This window comes from Myxocyprinus asiaticus, chromosome 40, assembly GCF_019703515.2.
Source record: "Myxocyprinus asiaticus isolate MX2 ecotype Aquarium Trade chromosome 40, UBuf_Myxa_2, whole genome shotgun sequence".
Lineage (NCBI taxonomy): Eukaryota > Metazoa > Chordata > Actinopteri > Cypriniformes > Catostomidae > Myxocyprinus > Myxocyprinus asiaticus.
Window position 1 is genome coordinate 543638 of NC_059383.1, and position 21061 is coordinate 564698.

A 21061-nucleotide genomic window follows, 5' to 3' on the forward strand; every position below is an offset into this window, starting at 1 on the left:
ACATCTCTGGAGAGATCTGAAAATGGCTGTGCACCGACACTCCCCATCCAACCTGATGGAGCTTGAGAGGTCCTGCAAGCAAGAATGGGAGAAACTGCCCAAAAATAGGTGTGCCATACTCAAAAAGACTTGAGGCTGTAATTGGTGCCAAATGTGCTTCAACAAAGTATTGAGCAAAGGCTGTGAATACTTATGTACGTGATTTTATTTTTATTTTTTTATTTTATAAATTTGCAAAGATTTCAAACAAACTTCTTTCACGTTGTCATTATGGGGTATTGTTTGTAGAATTTTGAGGAAAATAATGAATTTAATCCATTTTGGAATAAGGCTGTAACATAACAAAATGTGGAAAAAGTGAAGCGCTGTGAATACTTTCCGGATGCACTGTAATTACAAATTTTTAAAAAGTAAACAAAGAAGCCTAGTAATTTTCTGCTTAGGCCTATAAATATATTAAAAAATGTAAGTTACTAATTTTATCCAAAGAATTTGTAAAAATTTAATTGATTAGAAGTATTGGTATCGATATTGGCGATACTGGCCTAAAAGTACTTTGTATCGGATCAAAGAAAATAAGTGGTATCGCCCATCCCTAAAACAAAACTTTGAATGGTCTAGCTCCACAGTACTTAAGTGACCTTCTACCACACTATATTCCATCACAGTCATTATGATCACAAAATTCTGGCTTGTTAATAGTTCCTAGAACATCAAAATCCACTAAAGGCGGTAGATCCTTTTCCTATTTGGCTCCTAAACTATGGAATAGTCTCCCTAACACTGTTCGGGATGCAGACACACTCAGTCAGTTTAAGTCTAGACTGAAGACTCAGGCATACACCTAATTTATCCATCAACTCACAATTAGGCTGTTAGTGAGGTCTGCCGGAACCAGAAACATCTGTCATGATCCATAACATTGCATAAAATTGAATGGCATCTACGCTAATATTATTCTATTTGTTTCCATGTCTCAACCACGGGATTCACATCCCGAGGTTACCAGAGCCGGCAAGATCAATCTCTGTTCCTGGTTGGTGTCGGACTCCACTGCTATGTGTGTCTGAGTGATGACGACTAAATGCAGCCAGTGCTAGCCAGATATCACTTCAGTCTTTTACGATGGACTTCAGTGGATGAACTGATGCCAACACCAACTGTAAGAAATCGGATATTTCATATGCCACTGCCTGAATCTTGGACTTAAGATGGACCCCACCGAACCTCACCGAATTAGACCTGCCGGTTGAACTGCAATGCACCTCATTGATCTCTGCCTGCATCATCTTTGTCTTTTGATGGACTACACTCTTGAAATGGAAAACATAGACTATAATTTAATTGCCAACAAAAGCCTTCATCAGCCAACTAACAAAGGACAGTGAATCTATGTGAACTTCTGCAGTTAATCCAGGATAGACTTCAAAGACATTAGTCATTATACTTAAAGTTCATAAAAAATATTATTTATTTTTTTTAAACACTGGACCTTAACACTTAGTTTACTAATCTTAAACCATGACCTGCACATAAATAACTAATATTGGCATTATTTCATGCTGGTTAGCCAGAGGGGAACTGGCCCCCACAGTGAGCCTGGTTTCTCCCAAGGTTATTTTTCTCCATTAACCAACATCTTATGGAGTTTTGTGTTCCTTGCCACAGTCGCCTTTAGCTTGCTCACAGGGGTTCTAATGCAATTATTATTTAATTATTTATTTTTAAACACAATTCACAATCGTATTTTATCAAACTAAACAATGAAGACTCATAAGACTTTATAGATATTACAGTTTCATTTTCTGTTAATGCACGATTTTCTGTAAAGCTTCTTTGAAACGATGTGTGTTGAGAGGGCACATTAAATACATAAACCATGCAGCACCGTTATATTACTGCAAATAACATTACAGGCTGTTAATAAAAGAGCATTCCATTTTCAACTAATGTGCAAAAAATAAAGTTTTTGCTGGTGCATATTTTCAAATGTTGAATTAAAAGAAAAATGGGGGGGGGGGTGTTCAATAGACGTTCACATGGTGTTACACTTTCTGATGCCACAGTATACTACCACCGACTCAAATTTCATAATAACAGTGAAATACCACATTGTTTTTTATTCATTAGTGTATGTAGGGTAGCAATATTCCCAGATAGCAGTGGTATTCGTCTGAACTCGGTGGTGAAGCGGCTCAGACTATGAGCTCAGGCAAGGGGCTGTTCAAACAGACGGAACACAACAGAATGGAACCGAACGAGAGGATCTCGTGCAGGAGCGCTGTTTTTTTAGATGCTGTGTCTAATTAAAAAGAAATGTAAAAAGCATCTTGAGACACCTGCTTTCTGTTAAACTGTATTTGTTGTACTGTGTCTAGCTTTTATTAGCACAAGAATGTGATCGATCTTAAATCATCGTCAGTGCTTGGCACAAATCCAGAATTTGAATAAACAGTTTTAGCATTCGAATGTGCATTTTTTTTTTTTTTTTTCTTTAATTCAACGAATATTCAAAATTACAATTTTAATTTGACAGCCCTACCAGTCTATTATTGTAATAACACGGTGGCAATACGATGGAACTACAAAACAAACTGTGATTGGTCGTTTACATGTCTCAGACGGCTCCTTCACATGCAAGTAGGCAATAAACCGTGCCTTCAGAACCTAATCGGCCAAACGGAAAGATTTATTGGCCTCTGTAATATATCGGTCGACCAATACAATTGGTATGATATTGTACTGTAGTTTTGGTATTCAGCCCTTGTTCTTAAATAAGAGGCTATTGTAACTTTTTTTTTTACAATTTTTTTTTTTTTTTGTTTTTTGTTTTTTTTTTACTTCTCTAGTTCATTCTGGGCCCACTAAGGTTGTGAGAGCAGGAAATACAAGAGCGAGGCGTGGAGGAAAGGTACGTCCCTCTCTTTCCTTACTGCCTCATTCTTATTACCAGACTAGTATCATAATGAAAGGAGAAAAGCTCTTGGTAAGATAACATTTTAACTGGTTTTGAAGGTTGGAGATTTTGGAGATGCAAACAATTGGCCGACACCAGGAGAGATTGCTACAAAAGAATTCCAGGTGAGAGAACGTTAGAAAGTTCATTCCTCGAAAGCTTCAATTCTTGACCACTGCCTCAAAATGATTTCCTGTCTAAATGAAAGTACATCATTGCTTGGCTCGTGAAGTCAGCAGTAAAGGCCCTCTCGCCACTGAGGTTCCTCAGGGTTCGGTGCTGGGACCTCTAAAGATCTCCGCCTACACCTGAACCCACAGGCCTTTATAACAATAAGTCCTTCAAACTGTAAATTTCCAGATCTGCTTCTGCAGTCATCTTCAGCCTGTCCATCTCTTCATATGATCGGTTCTCTTGTAGGCCTGTCGCAATTATTAAATAATTGTCTGATTGCGGGAGCCTGGGTAGCTCAGCGAGTATTGACGCTGACTACCACCCCTGGAGTCGCGAATTCGAATCCAGGGTGTGCTGAGTGATTCCAGCCAGGTCTCCTGAACAACCAAATTGGCCCGGTTGCTAGGGAGGGTAGAGTCACATGGGGTAACCTCCTCGTGGTCGCGATTAGTGGTTCCCACTCTCAATGGGGCGCGTGGTAAGTTGTGTGTGGATCGCGGAGAGTAGCATGAGCCTCCACATGCTGCGAGTCTCCGCGGTGTCATGCACAACGAGCCACGTGATCAGATGCGCGGATTGACGGTCTTAGAAGCCGAGGCAACTGAGACTTGTCTTCCACCACCCAGATTGAGGTAACCGCGCCAGCACGAGGACCTACTAAGTAGTGGGAATTGGGCAATCTAAATTGGGAGAAAAGGGGATAAAAAAAATTCAATAATAAAATATAGTTGCGAGCAGCAATTAACGGGGTTCAAGCGGTTTAAGGCCTTTAAGCACATGCGTAAAAAGGTATTATGTTTTATTTAGCAAGCATGTAACCACCTAGATCATAGATGGAATAGACCATTTACAGCCAATACAGGCAATTTACTAAGGAAATACATGGTTTTTAAAGCTTTTTAAAGCTCATAGTGCCACCTATGGTCTGATCTCCATAAAAGTATGCATGCTTGTTTAGAATCATATGTCGCATGTGCTCAACTAATTTCGTGAAGTGCTGAGTTTTTGTTTAGGAATTATGGGCTTATTTTTACACTTGACCATGCCCATTTTTTAAATGACAATGTTATAGCTACCCAAAGGGTAAAGTTCAAAAAATTATTTTTATTTTTTTTATTTTTATAATTATTGACCTAGAGAGTCCAGAGAATTGTACTGCATTGGTTTTATTGAGGTTGAGTGAAAAACCTAGGACTAGTTCACAAAAGTAGGTTTTTTACATAATCGTGACTATTTAATGAACGATTTGATTGACAGCAGTGGTTCTTGGGGCAAAGTTTTCAGTATGAGGAGATCTAACAAATGACATGAATTATAGCTGCATCCCAATTCAGGCTGCATCGTTCAAAGGTCGCATTCGAAGGCAGATTGCGTCACTGCTGAGCGACAAAGGCTGTCCCAATTCGAAGGCCCCTTCAAATGCGGCCTCCAAATGCGTCCTTCGTTTCCCGTGAAATGGATACAACAGATGGATCTTTCGCGGCCTTGCCTACCCCAGAATTCATTGCGCGCCACTGACGACAGGATTTTTTTTTTATAGAAATTGCTGAATTACACTTTTAAATGGAAGTATTGGGTTTCAACTTACTCAAATATCTGATACAAATGTAAAAATTTTTTTAAAGTGGTTCAAATGTTGACTTATCTTACTAAGATGCGATTATATATAGTTTATACTTTTTTTTTTTTTTTTTTTATATATATATATATATATATATATATATATACAGAAATGTACCATGGTGAAAATATTTACAGTTTGTGAACCCTGTTTTGTTTTCAGACAGTTTAATATAAGTTTCAAAAAACGTCCAGTACAAATGTTAGTCACTCGGCAGCTGTCACAGTTGTTAGGCGGCAAGAACAGTCCTCCATAGGCTAGACTGTCCCAATTAACTATGCTCAGTCCGACCTTCATGACCTTCGAAGGCATGGCCTTTGAAGTCAGAGTCCTTAGAAGGATGCAGCCTTTGAATTGGGACACAGCCATTGTGTGTATATGTGAAACACCACGTGATTACAGAGGCGTAAAACTCGTTAGTGCCATCCATTGGCCGATTTCTTTCAAATTTCTCACAGACCTCTAGGGCCAGGAGTGGAACAGGCCCACCGAGTTTTGTGCCGATCGGCCTCCGTTAACCTTGTCTAATAGGTGCTCAAACTTCATTGGCCGATAGCAGACATGTTTTTTTTAGATACGCCAATGTCCTCAGACAGTCCTGGCACCTTTGACAAAGACACTGCATGCCGATTCTCAATCAGACTAACGGTTGCGTAGTTAGAGCTGTTTTCATGTTTTTTTCCTGTTTTAGCACCACCAAGTGGCCAAACTGCACTGTTTTTTTACTGTGACCTCAGATTGAGCTCATACACGTGTACAGAGTTTGGTGAAAATATCTTATTTCGTTTGGGTGTTATAGCCATTTTAGTAAAAATGGCCGCCTTTTTTTGAACGTTTTGGCACCCCTTAGCGACCGTGAGTCGAAATTTCAACTTTGTTTTGATGATTATTGATAATCAGACTCCAGAGTGTATTTCTGCACTGGTTTGTATCCGATCGGGCGAGAAACCTAGGACTAGTTCACAAAAGTAGGTTTTTAACATTTATCTGAAATATTTAACGAACAGTTTGACAGACACCAATGCTTCTTGAGGCAAAGTTGTTTAGAATGAGAAGAGCTATCAGGTGATATAAATTTGTGCTCAAAAGTTTGCATACCCTGGCAGAAATTGTGAAATGTTGGCATTGATTTTGAATATATGACTTATCAGTCTTTTATTTAAGGATAGTGATCATATGAAGCCATTTATTATCACATAGTTGTTTGGCTCCTTTTTAAATCATAATGATAACAGAAATCACCCAAATGGCCCTGATCAAAAGTTTACATACCCTTGAATGTTTGGCCTTGTTACAAACACACAAGGTGACACACACAGGTTTAAATGGCAATTAAAGTTTAATTTCCCACACCTGTGGCTTTTAAAATTGCAATTAGTGTCTGTGTAGAAATAGTCAATGAGTTTGTTTGCTCTCACGTGGATGCACTGAACAGGCTAGATACTGAGCCATGGGGAGCAGAAAAGACCTGCGTTACAAGGTAATGGAACTTTATAAAGATGGAAAAGGATATAAAAAGATACCCAAAGCCTTAAATGCCAGTCAGTACTGTACAGTCACTTATTAAGAAGTGGAAAATTCGGGGATCTTTTGATACCAAGCCAAGGTCCAGTAGACCAAGAAAGATTTCAGCCACAACTGCCAGAAGAATTGTTCGGGATACAAAGAAAACCCACAGGTAACCTCAGGAGAAATACAAGCTGCTCTGGAAAGAGACAATGTGGTTTTTTTCAAGGAGCACAATACGACGATACTTGAACAGAAATGAGCTGCATGGTCGAGTTGCCAGAAAGAAGCCTTGTTACAATATGCCCGACAACACCTTGACACGCCTCACAGTCTCTGGCACACTGTAATTTGGAGTGAAGAGGCCAAAATAGAGCTTTATGGTCACAACCATATCCCATAAGATATAAAAGAAGTGTTATGTCTGCTCACTCATGTTTTCTACAAGGGTATGCAAACTTTTGAGCACAACTGTTTATTACTTGTGTTTTTTCACAACACTGCATTATATACAACCTTTAACACCTACATAAATTGTGATAGTACCACCTAGTGGCTGTTTTTTTTTTTTTTTTTTGTAAAACTTTGCACAACCCTCTCAGACCAAGAGTCAAATAGGTCCACCAAGTTTCGTTCCAATCAGTCATTGTTAATCTTGAGTACTATGCTGCTGAAATTTGATTTGCTGATGGCGGCCGTGTTTTTCAACATACGTGAATGTCCATATAGACAATGATGGCAGCTGAGACTATGTATGCAAATTTTGAAGTCAATAAGATTAACGGTTTCATAGTTTTTTTTTTTTATTAACATTTGTATTGATTCATATGCACATGACAGTGGAAAAAACTCAACACATATATAAAGAATCAACATTTTACATTTAAACCCTACTAATACAATCTCACCATGACCCCTAATGAACACCCCTGCGGTCCCACATAACACACACACAATCCAAAAAAAATAAAATATAATATCTTTTTTTTGTGATTAACATTTTATTAATTTTCAAAACAAAGAAACCGACTTCCAACCCCTTAAAACAATCTGCCTGCCTATCATCGCACTAGTGAGGATCCAATTGTTTATGTATTTATCACCTACGTCGATGACCGCCCCATCACCCAAAAGACAGAGTCTGGGGCAAAACTAAATCTGAATGCCCAACACAGAACACTCTGTACCTTCAACCAAAATTCCCGAATCTCAGCGCACCACCAAAAAAGATGGGCCATGTCTCCTTCCTCTGATTGGCATCGCCAGCAGGTGGGTGTGTCTTTAAGACCAAGTCTATACAATTTAGAGGGGGTCCATTAGAACCGATGAAGGCGCACCCTTGCATCTCTCGATGCAGTTTTTGTTTTTTAAAATCCTAGCCCATTCTCTCTCCTCCAATTCTAGGTTTAAATCTTTCTCCCATAATCTCTTGAGAGTGGTTGAGACTCTGTCCCCCAGACTCTGAATTAATAAGGAGTAATACACTGATGCCTCATGGCCCTTTCCAAAAGCAGAAATCACCACTCCTAGAGTATCTGCTGCTTTAGGGGGGTGTATGCTACTCCCAAAAATAGTACAGAGAAAATGGCGTATTTGAAGATACCTAAAAAACTGAGATCTGGGGATCCCAAAATATTGAACCAGATTTTTAAAGGATCTCATCACACCGCTTTCGTAAAGATCACTGAGTGAATTAACCCCCCTTGCAATCCACTCTGACCAACAAAAAGGGGACTTATTAATGCATAGTTTGGGGTTTAGCCACAGGCTCGAGGCAACATTTAGATAAATATCTGAATTAAACACTCTGGACACTTTTGTCCATACTGAATGTAAATGTGAAATAATGAGCCAAATGTCTGAGACCGAATGCATAATAATAAAACAAAATCTTGGGTAGGCCTAGCCCACCTTTGTCAACCGGCCTATGTAATTTATTGAACTGTAGTCTGGGGTGCTTACCACTCCAAATGAAACACTTCGCTATGCTATCAAATTGCTTGAAATAAGAGAGGGGGACATCTAAAGGGAGAGACTGTAGCAAGTAGTTAAATTTTGGAATACAGTTCATTTTAATAACATTAACCTTCCCAATCATCGAGAAATGTAATGAAGCCCACCTGTCTACATCGCTCAAACCATTTTATTAAAGGGTCAAAATTAACTCTAACTAAATCGCACAAATTTGTTGGGAATAAAATGCCCAAATACTTAATGCCCTGTTTGGGCCACTGGAAGGCGCCTGGCTGGAAGGCCGTTACTGGACAGTATGCTGTCAAAGCCAAAGCTTCGGATTTAGACCAATTGACTTTGTATCCTGAGAACTTGGAAAGGCAAGGCATAGATCTAATGGGGTCGGAGACGAATAATAAAATATCATCTGCATAAAGCAGAAGCTTATGCGCCACACCTCCCGCCATCACCCCTGGAAAATCATCTTATCGCGGCTGCTAATGGTACCAGGGCAAGACAGAACAATAATGGGGAAAGAGGGCAACCCTACCGGGTGCCCCTATCCAGAGTAAAATAATCTGAAATTAATCCATTTGTTTGTACCGCTGCTACAGGGTGTTTATAAAATAACTTAATCCAACCAATAAACATACTCCGGAACCCATATATTTCCAAAATCTTAAAGATAATCCCATTCTACCATATCAAACGCCTTTTCGGCGTCAAGTGAGATGGCAGCGATCGGAGTCTGATCATTCGCCACTGACCACATGATGTTGATGAGACGCCTAATGTTGTCAGATATGCTGCGGCCCCGAATAAACCCCACCTGATCTATATGTATAAGAGATGTCATAACCTTATTTAATCGGTTAGCCAAAATTTTAGCCAGAATTTTTACATCTAGCTGGATCAGGGAAATTGGATGGTAACTTTTACACTCGCTTGGATCTTTGTCCTTTTTAAGAATCGGACTGATCCGGGCTTGTGTCATGGTTGGTGGAAGCTTTCCATTCTTTAATGATTCAGTATAAACTTCTAACAAAAGTGGAGCCAGTTCTGTAGCATAAGATCTAAAAAATTCAGTGGCAAAACCATCTGGCCCCGGAGCCTTGCCAGTAGGTAGGGACTTGATTACCTCGTCAAGTTCCTCCAAGGTTATCTCAGAATCAAGAGTTTTTTTGCTCATTCGTCAGTTTAGGAAGTTCTAATGGTTCCACAAAGTTTCTAAAATCTTATTAATAGTATTATATCTGTATTTCAATCGGGTCAATTCTCTGAGGCCATCAGCTGACATACGGCACTTTAGCTCTGCCTCGGCACTTTTAATATTTCCTTCCAGCTCCACAAGTTCTCGTGCTTTGTTTTTTTTAATGAATGAGGCATACTGTATGATCCGACCCCTAAGAACCGCCTTAAGTGCCTCCCAAGCCACGCCCACAGAGGATACTGAGGACCAGTTGGTCTCCATATAAACATTGATTTCGGTCTTTAACATTTGTTGGAAATCAGGATTTTGCAAAATGGACACATTAAGGTGCCAACTATATGATTTCTTTTTCTCTGTATATGGCAACACCTCTAAACTCACCAGGGTGTGATCTGAGACTAAGATATTTCCAATTGAGCAATCAACAACAGAAGAAATGAGGGATTTGGATATAAAAAAAAAAATCTATTCTAGAATAAATCTTATGGATGGATGAAAAAAATGTAGAGTCCCTACCAGATGGGTTCAGAAGTCTTCAAATATTTGTAAGAACAAGATTTTTACACATCCTGTGAAGCGTCAGTGTTGCTCTAGGGGACTTACACAGTTTTACTTCACTATGTTCAAGGACTGAGTCCATTAAAATGTTAATGTCTCCTCCCAATATTATATCATGAGGGGTGCCAGCGGTTTGCAGCATCCCTTCAAGATCTATAAAAAAGCCCTGAACGTCAGCGTTAGGTGCGTAAATATTAGCCAAAATCAACCTTTGCCCCTCAATTTCAGCTAAAACAATAATGACTCTCTAATTTATCTTTAGTCTGTTTGAGACATTTTAATTGTAGATGTTTATCAATATAATGACTCCCTTGCTCTTACTTGAGCCAGCACTAAAAAAAACATGTCCACCCCATATCTTCCCAAATTTTTCAGCTTCCTGTGGGGAGAGATGTTTCTTGAAGAAACTCATCATATTTCTTACGTTTAAGAAAAGTAATAACCTTCCTTCTTTTTATGGGGTGCCCCAACCCATTTACAGGTGCATCTCAATAAATTAGAATGTCGTGGAAAAGTTCATTTATTTCAGTAATTCAACTCAAATTGTGAAACTCGTGTATTAAATAAATACAATGCACACAGACTGAAGTAGTTTAAGTCTTTAGTTCTTTTAATTGTGATGATTTTGGCTCACATTTAACAAAAACCCACCAATTCACTATCTCAAAAAATTAGAATACATCATAAGACCAATAAAAAAAACATTTTTAGTGAATTGTTGGCCTTCTGGAAAGTATGTTCATTTACTGTATATGTACTCAATACTTGGTAGGGGCTCCTTTTGCTTTAATTACTGCCTCAATTCGGCGTGGCATGGAGGTGATCAGTTTGTGGCACTGCTGAGGTGGTATGGAAGCCCAGGTTTCTTTGACAGTGGCCTTCAGCTCATCTGCATTTTTTGGTCTCTTGTTTCTCATTTTCCTCTTGACAATACCTCATAGATTCTCTATGGGGTTCAGGTCTGGTGAGTTTGCTGGCCAGTCAAGCACACCAACACCATGGTCATTTAACCAACTTTTGGTGCTTTTGGCAGTGTGGGCAGGTGCCAAATCCTGCTGGAAAATGAAATCAGCATCTTTAAAAAACTGGTCAGCAGAAGGAAGCGTGAAGTGCTCCAAAATTTCTTGGTAAATGGGTGCAGTGACTTTGGTTTTCAAAAAACACAATGGACCAACACCAGCAGATGACATTGCACCCCAAATCATCACAGACTGTGGAAACTTAACACTGGACTTCAAGCAACTTGGGCTATGAGCTTCTCCACCCTTCCTCCACACTCTAGGACCTTGGTTTCCAAATGAAATACAAAACTTGCTCTCATCTGAAAAGAGGACTTTGGACCACTGGGCAACAGTCCAGTTCTTCTTCTCCTTAGCCCAGGTAAGACGCCTCTGACGTTGTCTGTGGTTCAGGAGTGGCTTAACAAGAGGAATACGACAACTGTAGCCAAATTCCTTGACACGTCTGTGTGTGGTGGCTCTTGATGCCTTGACCCCAGCCTCAGTCCATTCCTTGTGAAGTTTACCCAAATTCTTGAATCGATTTTGCTTGACAATCATAAGGCTGCGGTTCTCTTGGTTGGTTGTGCATCTTTTTCTTCCACACTTTTTCCTTCCACTCAACTTTCTGTTAACATGCTTGGATACAGCACTCTGTGAACAGCCAGCTTCTTTGGCAATGAATGTTTGTGGCTTACCCTCCTTGTGAAGGGTGTCAATGATTGTCTTCTGGACAACTGTCAGATCAGCAGTCTTCCCCATGATTGTGTAGCCTAGTGAACCAAACTGAGAGACCATTTTGAAGGCTCAGGAAACCTTTGCAGGTTGTTTTGAGTTGATTAACTGATTGGCATGTCACCATATTCTAATTTTTTGAGAGAGTGAATTGGTGGGTTTTTGTTAAATGTGAGCCAAAATCATCACAATTAAAAGAACCAAAGACTTAAACTACTTCAGTCTGTGTGCATTGAATTTATTTAATACACGAGTTTCACAATTTGAGTTGAATTACTGAAATAAATGAACTTTTCCACGACATTCTAATTTATTGAGATGCACCTGTATATTTCATGTGGAGAGAGACAATCCACTCATATTAACATTTGACATTTTGATATAGTAGAAAAAATAAATTGTCAAAAATAAAATTATACAGACCACATTCCCCATTAGTGAAACAATCAAACCCCTAACTTCCCCCCGAACAAAACAAACAGAAAAAAGAAAAACGTGCGCATTAACCCCGTGCACGAAAGCGCCAACCAGCGACAATCCCTCCAAACTCAAAAGGTCCATGAACGCCCACGAGCCCCCATGACAACTTTGCCATCGGATTGCTAAATTTTGCCTCACAAATTTGTGAGGCAAAATTACATAACAGAAAATACTTTGTAAAATAAACCCCAGCCAATAGAAAGAATGAACACAAAGAATGTGTAGATTCATTCACAGAACTGTCTCAAAGGTGTGATCTTCCACAAGACAAATTCCAGCTGATATAAAACCGTTCAGATTCCACGGATAGACAAACGAATGTTCAGTGAGCCAGCTGTTATGAGTTCAGCGGATGACGTAATCATTCCAATGTCCCATAAAATTACTCAAAACAAACTCCAGCCAGCAGGAGGAATAAGCATGAAGAACGAACAGATTAATCCACAGCTGTTCCAAAGGAGTGTTATTCAATAGAACAAGCTCCAGCTGCTAGGCGGAACCAATACAAAAAGAAACAAAACCGGAATCCCGGTTCCCCGGATGGTCGAGTCAGTTCACTCGGAGGCCGCATAAGTATATACCATGACTTACTCAATCTGTCAACTTTATAAAAGACATCCTTTGTGTGAGCATGTAGATATTTTGCAGTCATCCGTAGTGTCCACTCTCAAACTGGCCGGGAACTTCAATGCAAAAGTAATCTTCCGTCAGTGCAACAGTTTCTTTAAGGAAAAGTGTTATTCACAAAACAAACTCCAGCTGCTCGGCGGAGCCAACGCAAAAAGAAAAAAGAAACCGAAATGACGCCCAGCTTCCTCAAAATCCTGAGTAAGTACAGTGAGTCGAAACACCCAATGGTTTACTCACCCATTGATTCTATAAAAGACATTGCCTGATTGGGACATGTAAATACTTTTTGACCGTCCTTCGTTTCTATTCTCAGTTTGGCCGGAAACATCAGAGCAAAAGTGATCTTTCGCTGATGTAAAAGTTTCTTACATTCCTTGAACCGATTGCCTTTCTCTCTTGTTGAACTCACAAAGTCCGGGAACAAGAAAATATTATAGTTCTTCCAAGAAAGCTTCCCTTTGCTCCTCGCCTCGCGCAACACGAGATCTTTATCGGATGATCTCAGAAATTTGGCCAGGATTGATCGGGGCCTTTTTCCCTCAGCAAATCTGTGAGCTGGGACTCTGTGAGCTCGCTCGATTTCCAGTTTATGGCCTTTTATAGCCTGTTATGTCGAGCAGACTCGGGGAAAAGCTCGTCTAGGAATTTCACCATATCTCTGCCCTCCTCATGCTCAGGAATTCCAACAATTTGAATGTTATTCCTGCGGCTTCTATTCTCAAGATCTTCAAGCTTTTCAAGGAGATGTTCCAAATCAACTTTGGTCGTGGGTGGATTAGCGGTTAATTCCCTCTCTGAAGACTCCAGACAATCGATTCGTCTCTCAACATCAGTCACTCTTGTAACTAACTCAGAGAATTTTATTTCCATTGCCGTAATCGATCGACATATTACAGCGAGATCCTCCAAGTCAGCAAGAACCTTCGTCAGCTTCACCGACATGTTGGACAATTGACGCTGGATCTCCTCTCCCGCCACGCCATCCAAATCGAGGCCCCGGTCTGTAGGCCTGTCGGGGCTTTCATCCTGAACACGTAAGTGTCTTTTAATGTCTCCAGAGCCCGAGGATTTTGACTTCTTTGCCATGTTTTGCCTCAGAGCAAATGTGTAACTGGGTGTATCAAGTTCACCAGATTTTAACTTGAAAAGAATTTTTTTTTTTAGGAAAGAGCTCGTCGCTCGCACATCTGCTTCTTGCATGGCATCATGCGACCTCATGAGAGTGGATGGGCCCATGGCTGGATCACTAATGGACACAGGGCACCACTTCGAGTCAGGTGCTAGCAAGGTGGAGAAGGGGGTACTGGTATGGGCTGCTATCATTAAGGATGAGGTAGTTGGGGTTAGGTTAGGGTTAGGACCTTTTCGAGTTGAAGATGGACAAACTCAACTCTCAAACCTACTGCCAGTTTCTGGAAAGTACTTTCTTCAAGCAGTGGTACAGGAAGAAGTCCTCAACATTCAAGAAGTCCACGATCTTTATGCAGGACAATGCTCCATCACATGCATGTACTCCACTGCTTGGCTAGCCAGCAAATGCCTCAAAGATGCCCAAATAATGACTTGGCCCCTTCCTCACCTGATTAAATCCTACTGAGAACTTGTGGGCCCTTCTCAAGCGAGAGATTTACAGTGAGGGAAGACAATACACCTCTTTGAACAGCATTTGGGAGGCTGTGGTTGCTGCTTCAGCGAAAGTTGATCGTGAACAGATCAAGAAACTGACAGACTCCATGGATGGAAGGCTCATGGCAGGTATTGAAAAGAAGGGTGGCAATATTGGTCACTGAATATTTTTGAAAGACCAAAATTTTTATTTAATGTCATTTTGTGTTACTTATTTGTTGCACCTAGTCTAAAAATTGAGAATAAACAGTTGAGTTGGGAGAAATTCTTTTTGTAATTTAGTTGCCTAATAATTGTGCGCTCTAATAGTTGCCTAATAATTGTGCACACTTATATATTCCCCTGAGAAAGACAACTCAATTTTTCTTTGTTAAACATTCAGGTTTGAGGTTCAATAACATTTTGGATTGAGAGCATTTGTTCAACAATAAAATTAATCCTGAGGAATACAATTTGCCTAATAATTGGGCACGCAGTGTATAGCACCTTACCAGAGGTAATACAGTTTAAAGAAGAAGAATAAGACGGAGCATGTTTCAGTTTCTTTGTTTTACATAAGGATGAATATTCCTAATAGATGAATACTCTATGGAGCATTTAAACCTTTATGGAGCATTTTAACTTTTTATTTATTTATTTTTTTTTATGAAAAAAGTCTTAACCAGATAATTTTCTTAATCACTGATGTGGATATAAATGTTGTCAACTTTAAAAGAGGGATAGACTGGCTCTGATGTGAAAATTGTTCGATTAGTAAAGGGGGCTTGACTGAAAAAGGTTTGGGAACCACTGATCTAATATGACAACTGTTTGGTAAAGAACGATAACCAATAACAGTTGCAATGTAAAAAAAGAAAAGAAAAAAGCCTGAGGTGTAATGAAACTTTGTATCTGCTCCAGATATCCTCTTTTAAAAAAAAAAAACTTTTTTTTATTAATTATATTTAAAATGCGTAACATTAATATGACAGTAATTCCAGTGTCGACTAGCAGCATCAGAACTGTTTAGTCAACTAATCTAGCACATCCCCAATAATTAATCGCACTAAACTGATGCGTTAAATTAACAGCCCTAATCTAAAAAAGAAAGCAGCAGAACTAAAAATGGTTCAAGGAACGAAAACCGAAAAGGAACAATTTTTAGTAGGCCGTAACCGAAAACCGGAACAAAGTGATTTAATTGTTCCGGAGTGAAAACTTTCTTTTTAAATGCTGGTAACCAGTTATATTTCGTTCAGATCATTTTTTCATGAAACCAAATGCTAAAGGGTTTATCACAGTAAATCTTTGAAATTACACCACTTCATGTTGCCCGAAAAAATTAAACGTGCTTTGATCCAGAAGGAAACTGCCGCATCACACATTTCTTTGCCAAATTGCCCGTTGTGGTTGCATTCTATGAATGAAGACCTTTTTAACAACTATGTGTAATTACTACATATACTTATGGAAGTATATTCATGTCTAAAGTCTTTGAAGCATAAAAGCATGTTGAATTGCTCTAATCGGAAAAATAAATGGATTGTATTACCAGTGCTTGCATTTAAATGCGTTGTATTTACAGTGCTTGTATTTTGGGAGGCTGAATTTTAACAAAGTTGTATTTTTAAGCATTGAATAGTTCGTTTGGAAACATTTCATTATTACAAATTCAGTAATACAGTGCATCCGGAAAGTATTCACGGCGCTTCACTTTTTCCACATTTTGTTATGTTACAGCCTTATTCCAAAATGGATTAAATTCATTATTTTCCTCAAAATTCTACAAACAATACCCCATAATGACAACATGAAAGAAGTTTGTTTGAAATCTTTGCAAATTTATTAAAAATAAAAAACGAAGGGAAAAAAAAAATCACATGTACATAAGTATTCACAGCCTTTGCTCAATACTTTGTTGAAGCACCTTTGGCACCAATTACAGCCTCAAGTCTTTTTGAGTATGATGCTACAAGCTTGGCACACCTATTTTTAGGCAGTTTCTCCCATTCTTCTTTGCAGGACCTCTCAAGCTCCATCAGGTTGGATGGGGAGCGTCGGTGCACAGCCATTTTCAGATCTCTCCAGAGATGTTCAATCGGGTTCAAGTCTGGGCTCCTGCTGGGCCACTCAAGAACATTCACAGAGTTGTCCCGTAGCCACTCCTTTGTTATCTTGGCTGTGTGCTTAGGGTCGTTGTCCTGTTTGGAAGACGAACCTTCGCCCCAGTCTGAGGTCGAGCGCGCTCTGGAGCAGGTTTTCATCAAGGATGTCTCTGTACCTTGCTGCATTCTTCTTTCCCTCGATCCTGACTAGTCTCCCAGTTCCTGCCGCTGAAAAACATCCCCACAGCATGATGCTGCCACCACCATGCTTCACTGTAGGGATGGTATTGGCCAGGTGATAAGCGGTGCCTGGTTTCCTCCAGACATGACCCTTGCCATTCAGGCCAAAGAGTTCAATCTCTGTTTCATCAGACCAGAGAATTTTGTTTCTCATGGTCTGAGAGTCCTTCAGGTGCCTTTTGGCAAACTCCAGGCAGGCTGTCATGTGCCTTTTACTGAGGAGTGGCTTCCGTCTGGCCACTCTACCATACAGGCCTGATTGGTTGAGTGCTGCAGAGATGGTTGTTCTTCTGGAAGGTTCTCCTCTCTCCACAGAGAAACGCTGGAGCTCTGTCAGGGTGACCATTGGGTTCTTGGTCACCTCCCTGACTAAGGCCCTTCTCCCCCGATCGCTCAGTTTGGCCGGGCAGCCAGCTCTAGGAAGAGTCCTGGTGGTTCCAAACTTCTTCCATTTACGGATGATGGAGGCCACTGTGCTCATTGGGACCTTCAATGCTGCAGACATTTTTCTGTACCCTTCCCCAGATCTGTGCCTCGATACAATCCTGTCTCGGAGGTCTTCAGACAATTCCTTGGACTTCATGGCTTGGTTTGTGCTCTGACATGCACTGTTAACTGTGGGACCTTATATAGACAGGTGTGTGCCTTTCCAAATCATGTCCAATCAACTGACAGTCCACAGGTGGACTCCAATCAAGTTGTAGAAACATCTCAAGGATGATCAGTGGAAACAGGATGCACCTGAGCTCAATTTTGAGTGTTATGGCAAAGGCTGTGAATATATATATATATATATCACATGTACATTTTTTTTTTTTTTTTTTTATAAATTTGCGAAGATTTCAAACAAACTTCTTTCTCATTGTCATTATGGGGTATTGTTTGTAGAATTTTGAGGAAAATAATGAATTTAATCCATTTTGGAATAAGGCTGTAACATAACAAAATGTGGAAAAAGTGAAGTGCTGTGAATACTTTCCAGATGCACTGTATATATTCACCTTCCAAAGTTCATTTCCAAAATATTCAGTTCATTTGAAAATACAATCTAGATTTTTTGACAGGTAAAATTCAGCCCTTTATATTTCGCTTAACAAAATTCACTTCCTCCAGTTCAGTGGTTCAAATTCAGTTGGATATTCAACCTTCTACATCCTAGAACTGCAGGAAAAGCAGCATGTTACAGATGCACAATCTCCATCTGATGCTATTCATTCTCACCAGTAGGCGGTGCAATGCAGTCGGGTTTTGACTGCTGAAGACCAAAGCTACAGGTAGAGAGAACAGCCATGTACATTTTGATGGTTTGTTTTTCAAAATTGTTAATGGGTAGAAAATAGATAAATGATTTGCACATGTAGGTGGGCATGAAACAACACCGATTGGTCAACCCACGTCATCATCAGTTCCTTAATGCCGTGCAACAGGATAATTATCCACCGCTGCTCAACATTTATTGCAACTACATATCTCTCTCTCTCATCAAACAACTGGGCTAAGGAATGCTTGAGAGACAAACTGTCCTAGTCTAGGGAAGGATCTATAGACACAAAGCCCTGTCCGTAGAGAGGGCTTCATGACAATTTTCTTCTGTGTAGGCATGGGTTCTGCAACCTACGTGTGCCAGATAAATATTAGTTGTCTGTTTTAGAAATAGCTTATTGATGTCCCTCGCATCTGCACTCAAAATTACTTCGCCTACTTCTTAGACACACGACCTGTTTTATTTAGCTGTCAGCTATCAAAATCTCTCTCAAAAGGTGTGGCGAAACTGCGCACCCAGTGCGACCCACTGGACCGGCCGGAGAAGATGTATTTACTTTGCAGTGAAGCACAGAGCAGTATGTGGAATGCATTTGCTTTTTAAATTGTTTATAAAAGTATTGCAAATACATTGTTCAGGTTCTTACATAACTCAGATGTTTGAAGTGCTGATTGTTGGTAGGCATTACGTATAATGTAATAGGGTTACCAGACCCTAAATTATTATTATTATTATTATTATTATTATTTTGTCTCATTTCATTTATTTGTCCGTGGCTAGGTTTCCCGAGGCACTATAGAACATTAGTATTACTAAAGTAGTACTTGATCTCTACAGCGTGTTTCCCAAAAAGCATCGCTATAGTAACATAAAACTTTTGAACCGCTCTAAAGTTATAAGTGCAACTTAAATGTATCTTTCTTGCATTTTTCACAGTTTATCAGAGAATGAGTAACATGTAATAACTTGTATTGATATATTTGGATCATTGGAAAGCCAGAAACAAGGCTTTGGGTGTGCCGAGGGAAAGTGCAAGAACTGAAGCACAATAAAGTTACAAAAAAATAATAATTTTTGCCTTTCACAAATGTAACCATTTTTAGCACTAAATTTTTCTATTTAGCCCCGCATTACATTATAATTAATTTATTAGACTAAACAAATTAATGGCAATTTTATCAATGGAGTTGGTAGGCCTGTTAATATATCCAAATATTAGGACTAATATTTAGTAATAAAATTTGATTAAATTATTTTAGAACGTTACTTAATAATTTTCCAAAATCCAGAAAACAAATGCACAGGTAAATGAAGCAACGATAAATGGAATAAGAAATGAATTTCTACTCTCCAGCCCCAGCACAATACACACAAATAAATAACGGTCAGTTCAAATATTGAGTTGTTTATTTTGTAGAACAATAATGGGAATATCATAAACTTCTGGAGGAAGTGGAATAAAAGCCAAAACTTTTCTTAAGAGGGAAAATGATAACTTACCTAAAAAGAAACAAAAGGAAAACACACTTCCCTGTCTCCCTCTCTGAATAAACAGCGAAAACATTAAATAAATCTGCACCCGCCTCCCCACAAAATTTCCTAATATAATAAACAAATCTTCTAACAAAATTTAACTAAATTATAACAGATAAATGAGAATTAAGAATATAGTTTGTCAACAACAGACTTACACCAGCACAGCTGAAAAAGACACCATTTGTGGCAGGAGAGACTAAACTCTCCTGTGAAGGATAAACGCTCAACTCTGTTCTTGTGGTCACTCGCAATCTCTCGAGGCAGCTAACAACCGATGCTGCCAACGCGCGCCTCTCTTCTCTCCTTCTGCCTTTTTATGTGAGCCACAGTCCTCTTAGCTTCCAATCACAAAAGGCAAGACTCCGCGATGGTAATGGGAAACAGGTGGCAGTAATTAGTACCTGCTCAGAGGAAAGTGGGAGAGACAGAAGGAAAAACTGGTGGATAGAACACACCCAAATAGTGACAATTCACACACCACAAACACTGATGTAAATAAATACATCCAGGGATGTAACAATGTAAAATAACAAGCAGTGTTATTTAAGATGATCATAAAAGCTTAAGTTGCAACTTGTAAAAAAAAAAAAATACAAATTAATTTATTCCCACTTATCCCATGTAAGGTCGAGAAGGTACTGGAAAAAATCTTATCCCAGGAAAAAATTGTATCCAACACATTCTCATGGTGTAATCGTAAGGATTCATTCGACTTTTCTAAATATGGCTAATTTGTAATATCGTACGACTGCACTCGCATGAATTCGTACGACTTTCACTACAGCCGATGATGTCGCTGGACATTGTTTCCATCTAATATGTGACAATTACTTGTTTCTCTCACACACAACAGCTTCCTATCATGTTTACACACACTACTGATCAGTTAAGTTTAGATGAGGCATTTGGGTAAGAGCATAATATTAATAAGCATGTCCTTAACGCCTTGTGCGCGAAACTCACGCTTCGGCATTACACATCCGGGCATTTGCACGTGATGAAATCATACAAATTCGTACGAACAAACTTGTACGAATTCATACGAAATAGTCAACTTGTAAAATATGTACAAATTTTCATGAGACTGGGTTGTTTTTATCTAACATTAGAAAAGTTGTAAATGAGCTTTGACTTTTACAAATGAAGATCAAGGCAAATGTCTCTAGTATTTAATAAAATGTTAGCCTAGATTAGATTATTTGAATGTTTAAGTTTTTTATGTCTGTCAATACATTTCTGATTTTAAAAATCCTCAACAGTGTAGAAGTCCTTGTTTTGTTTTGTTTTCTATTATTATTTACTTCAGCACCGGACATTAATATGCAGATATTGACGTAGTTCAGGAAATGCAATAAATAAATAAACTAATTAATAAATAATTCTAATAAATAAATAATACATTTCACCATGGTACAATGTTAGATCAAAAAATACATGTTCCAGCAAATCATAATGGAATAATTGCGTCTTACATATTAATTTAATAAACT

The 21061-nt window shown here is 39.1% G+C and overlaps 1 protein-coding gene across 4 annotated transcripts in view; it reads left to right on the plus strand.

The window, feature by feature from the left end:
* The window catches only part of LOC127430646 (la-related protein 1-like), an 88846-nt gene that overhangs the window by 11448 nt on the left and 56337 nt on the right, over positions 1 to 21061 (plus strand). For 2 of the 4 annotated variants that reach the window (XM_051680566.1, XM_051680567.1), the window contains exons 2-3: positions 2850 to 2911; positions 3016 to 3081. The exons of 1 other annotated variant lie outside the window; for it this stretch is intronic. In XM_051680566.1, the coding sequence (XP_051536526.1) occupies positions 2850 to 2911; positions 3016 to 3081 (128 nt within the window). Of the gene's footprint in view, positions 1 to 2849; positions 2912 to 3015; positions 3082 to 14415; positions 14577 to 21061 lie in introns of those variants that run through there. One more of the 4 variants, XM_051680570.1, reaches the window with a different exon arrangement.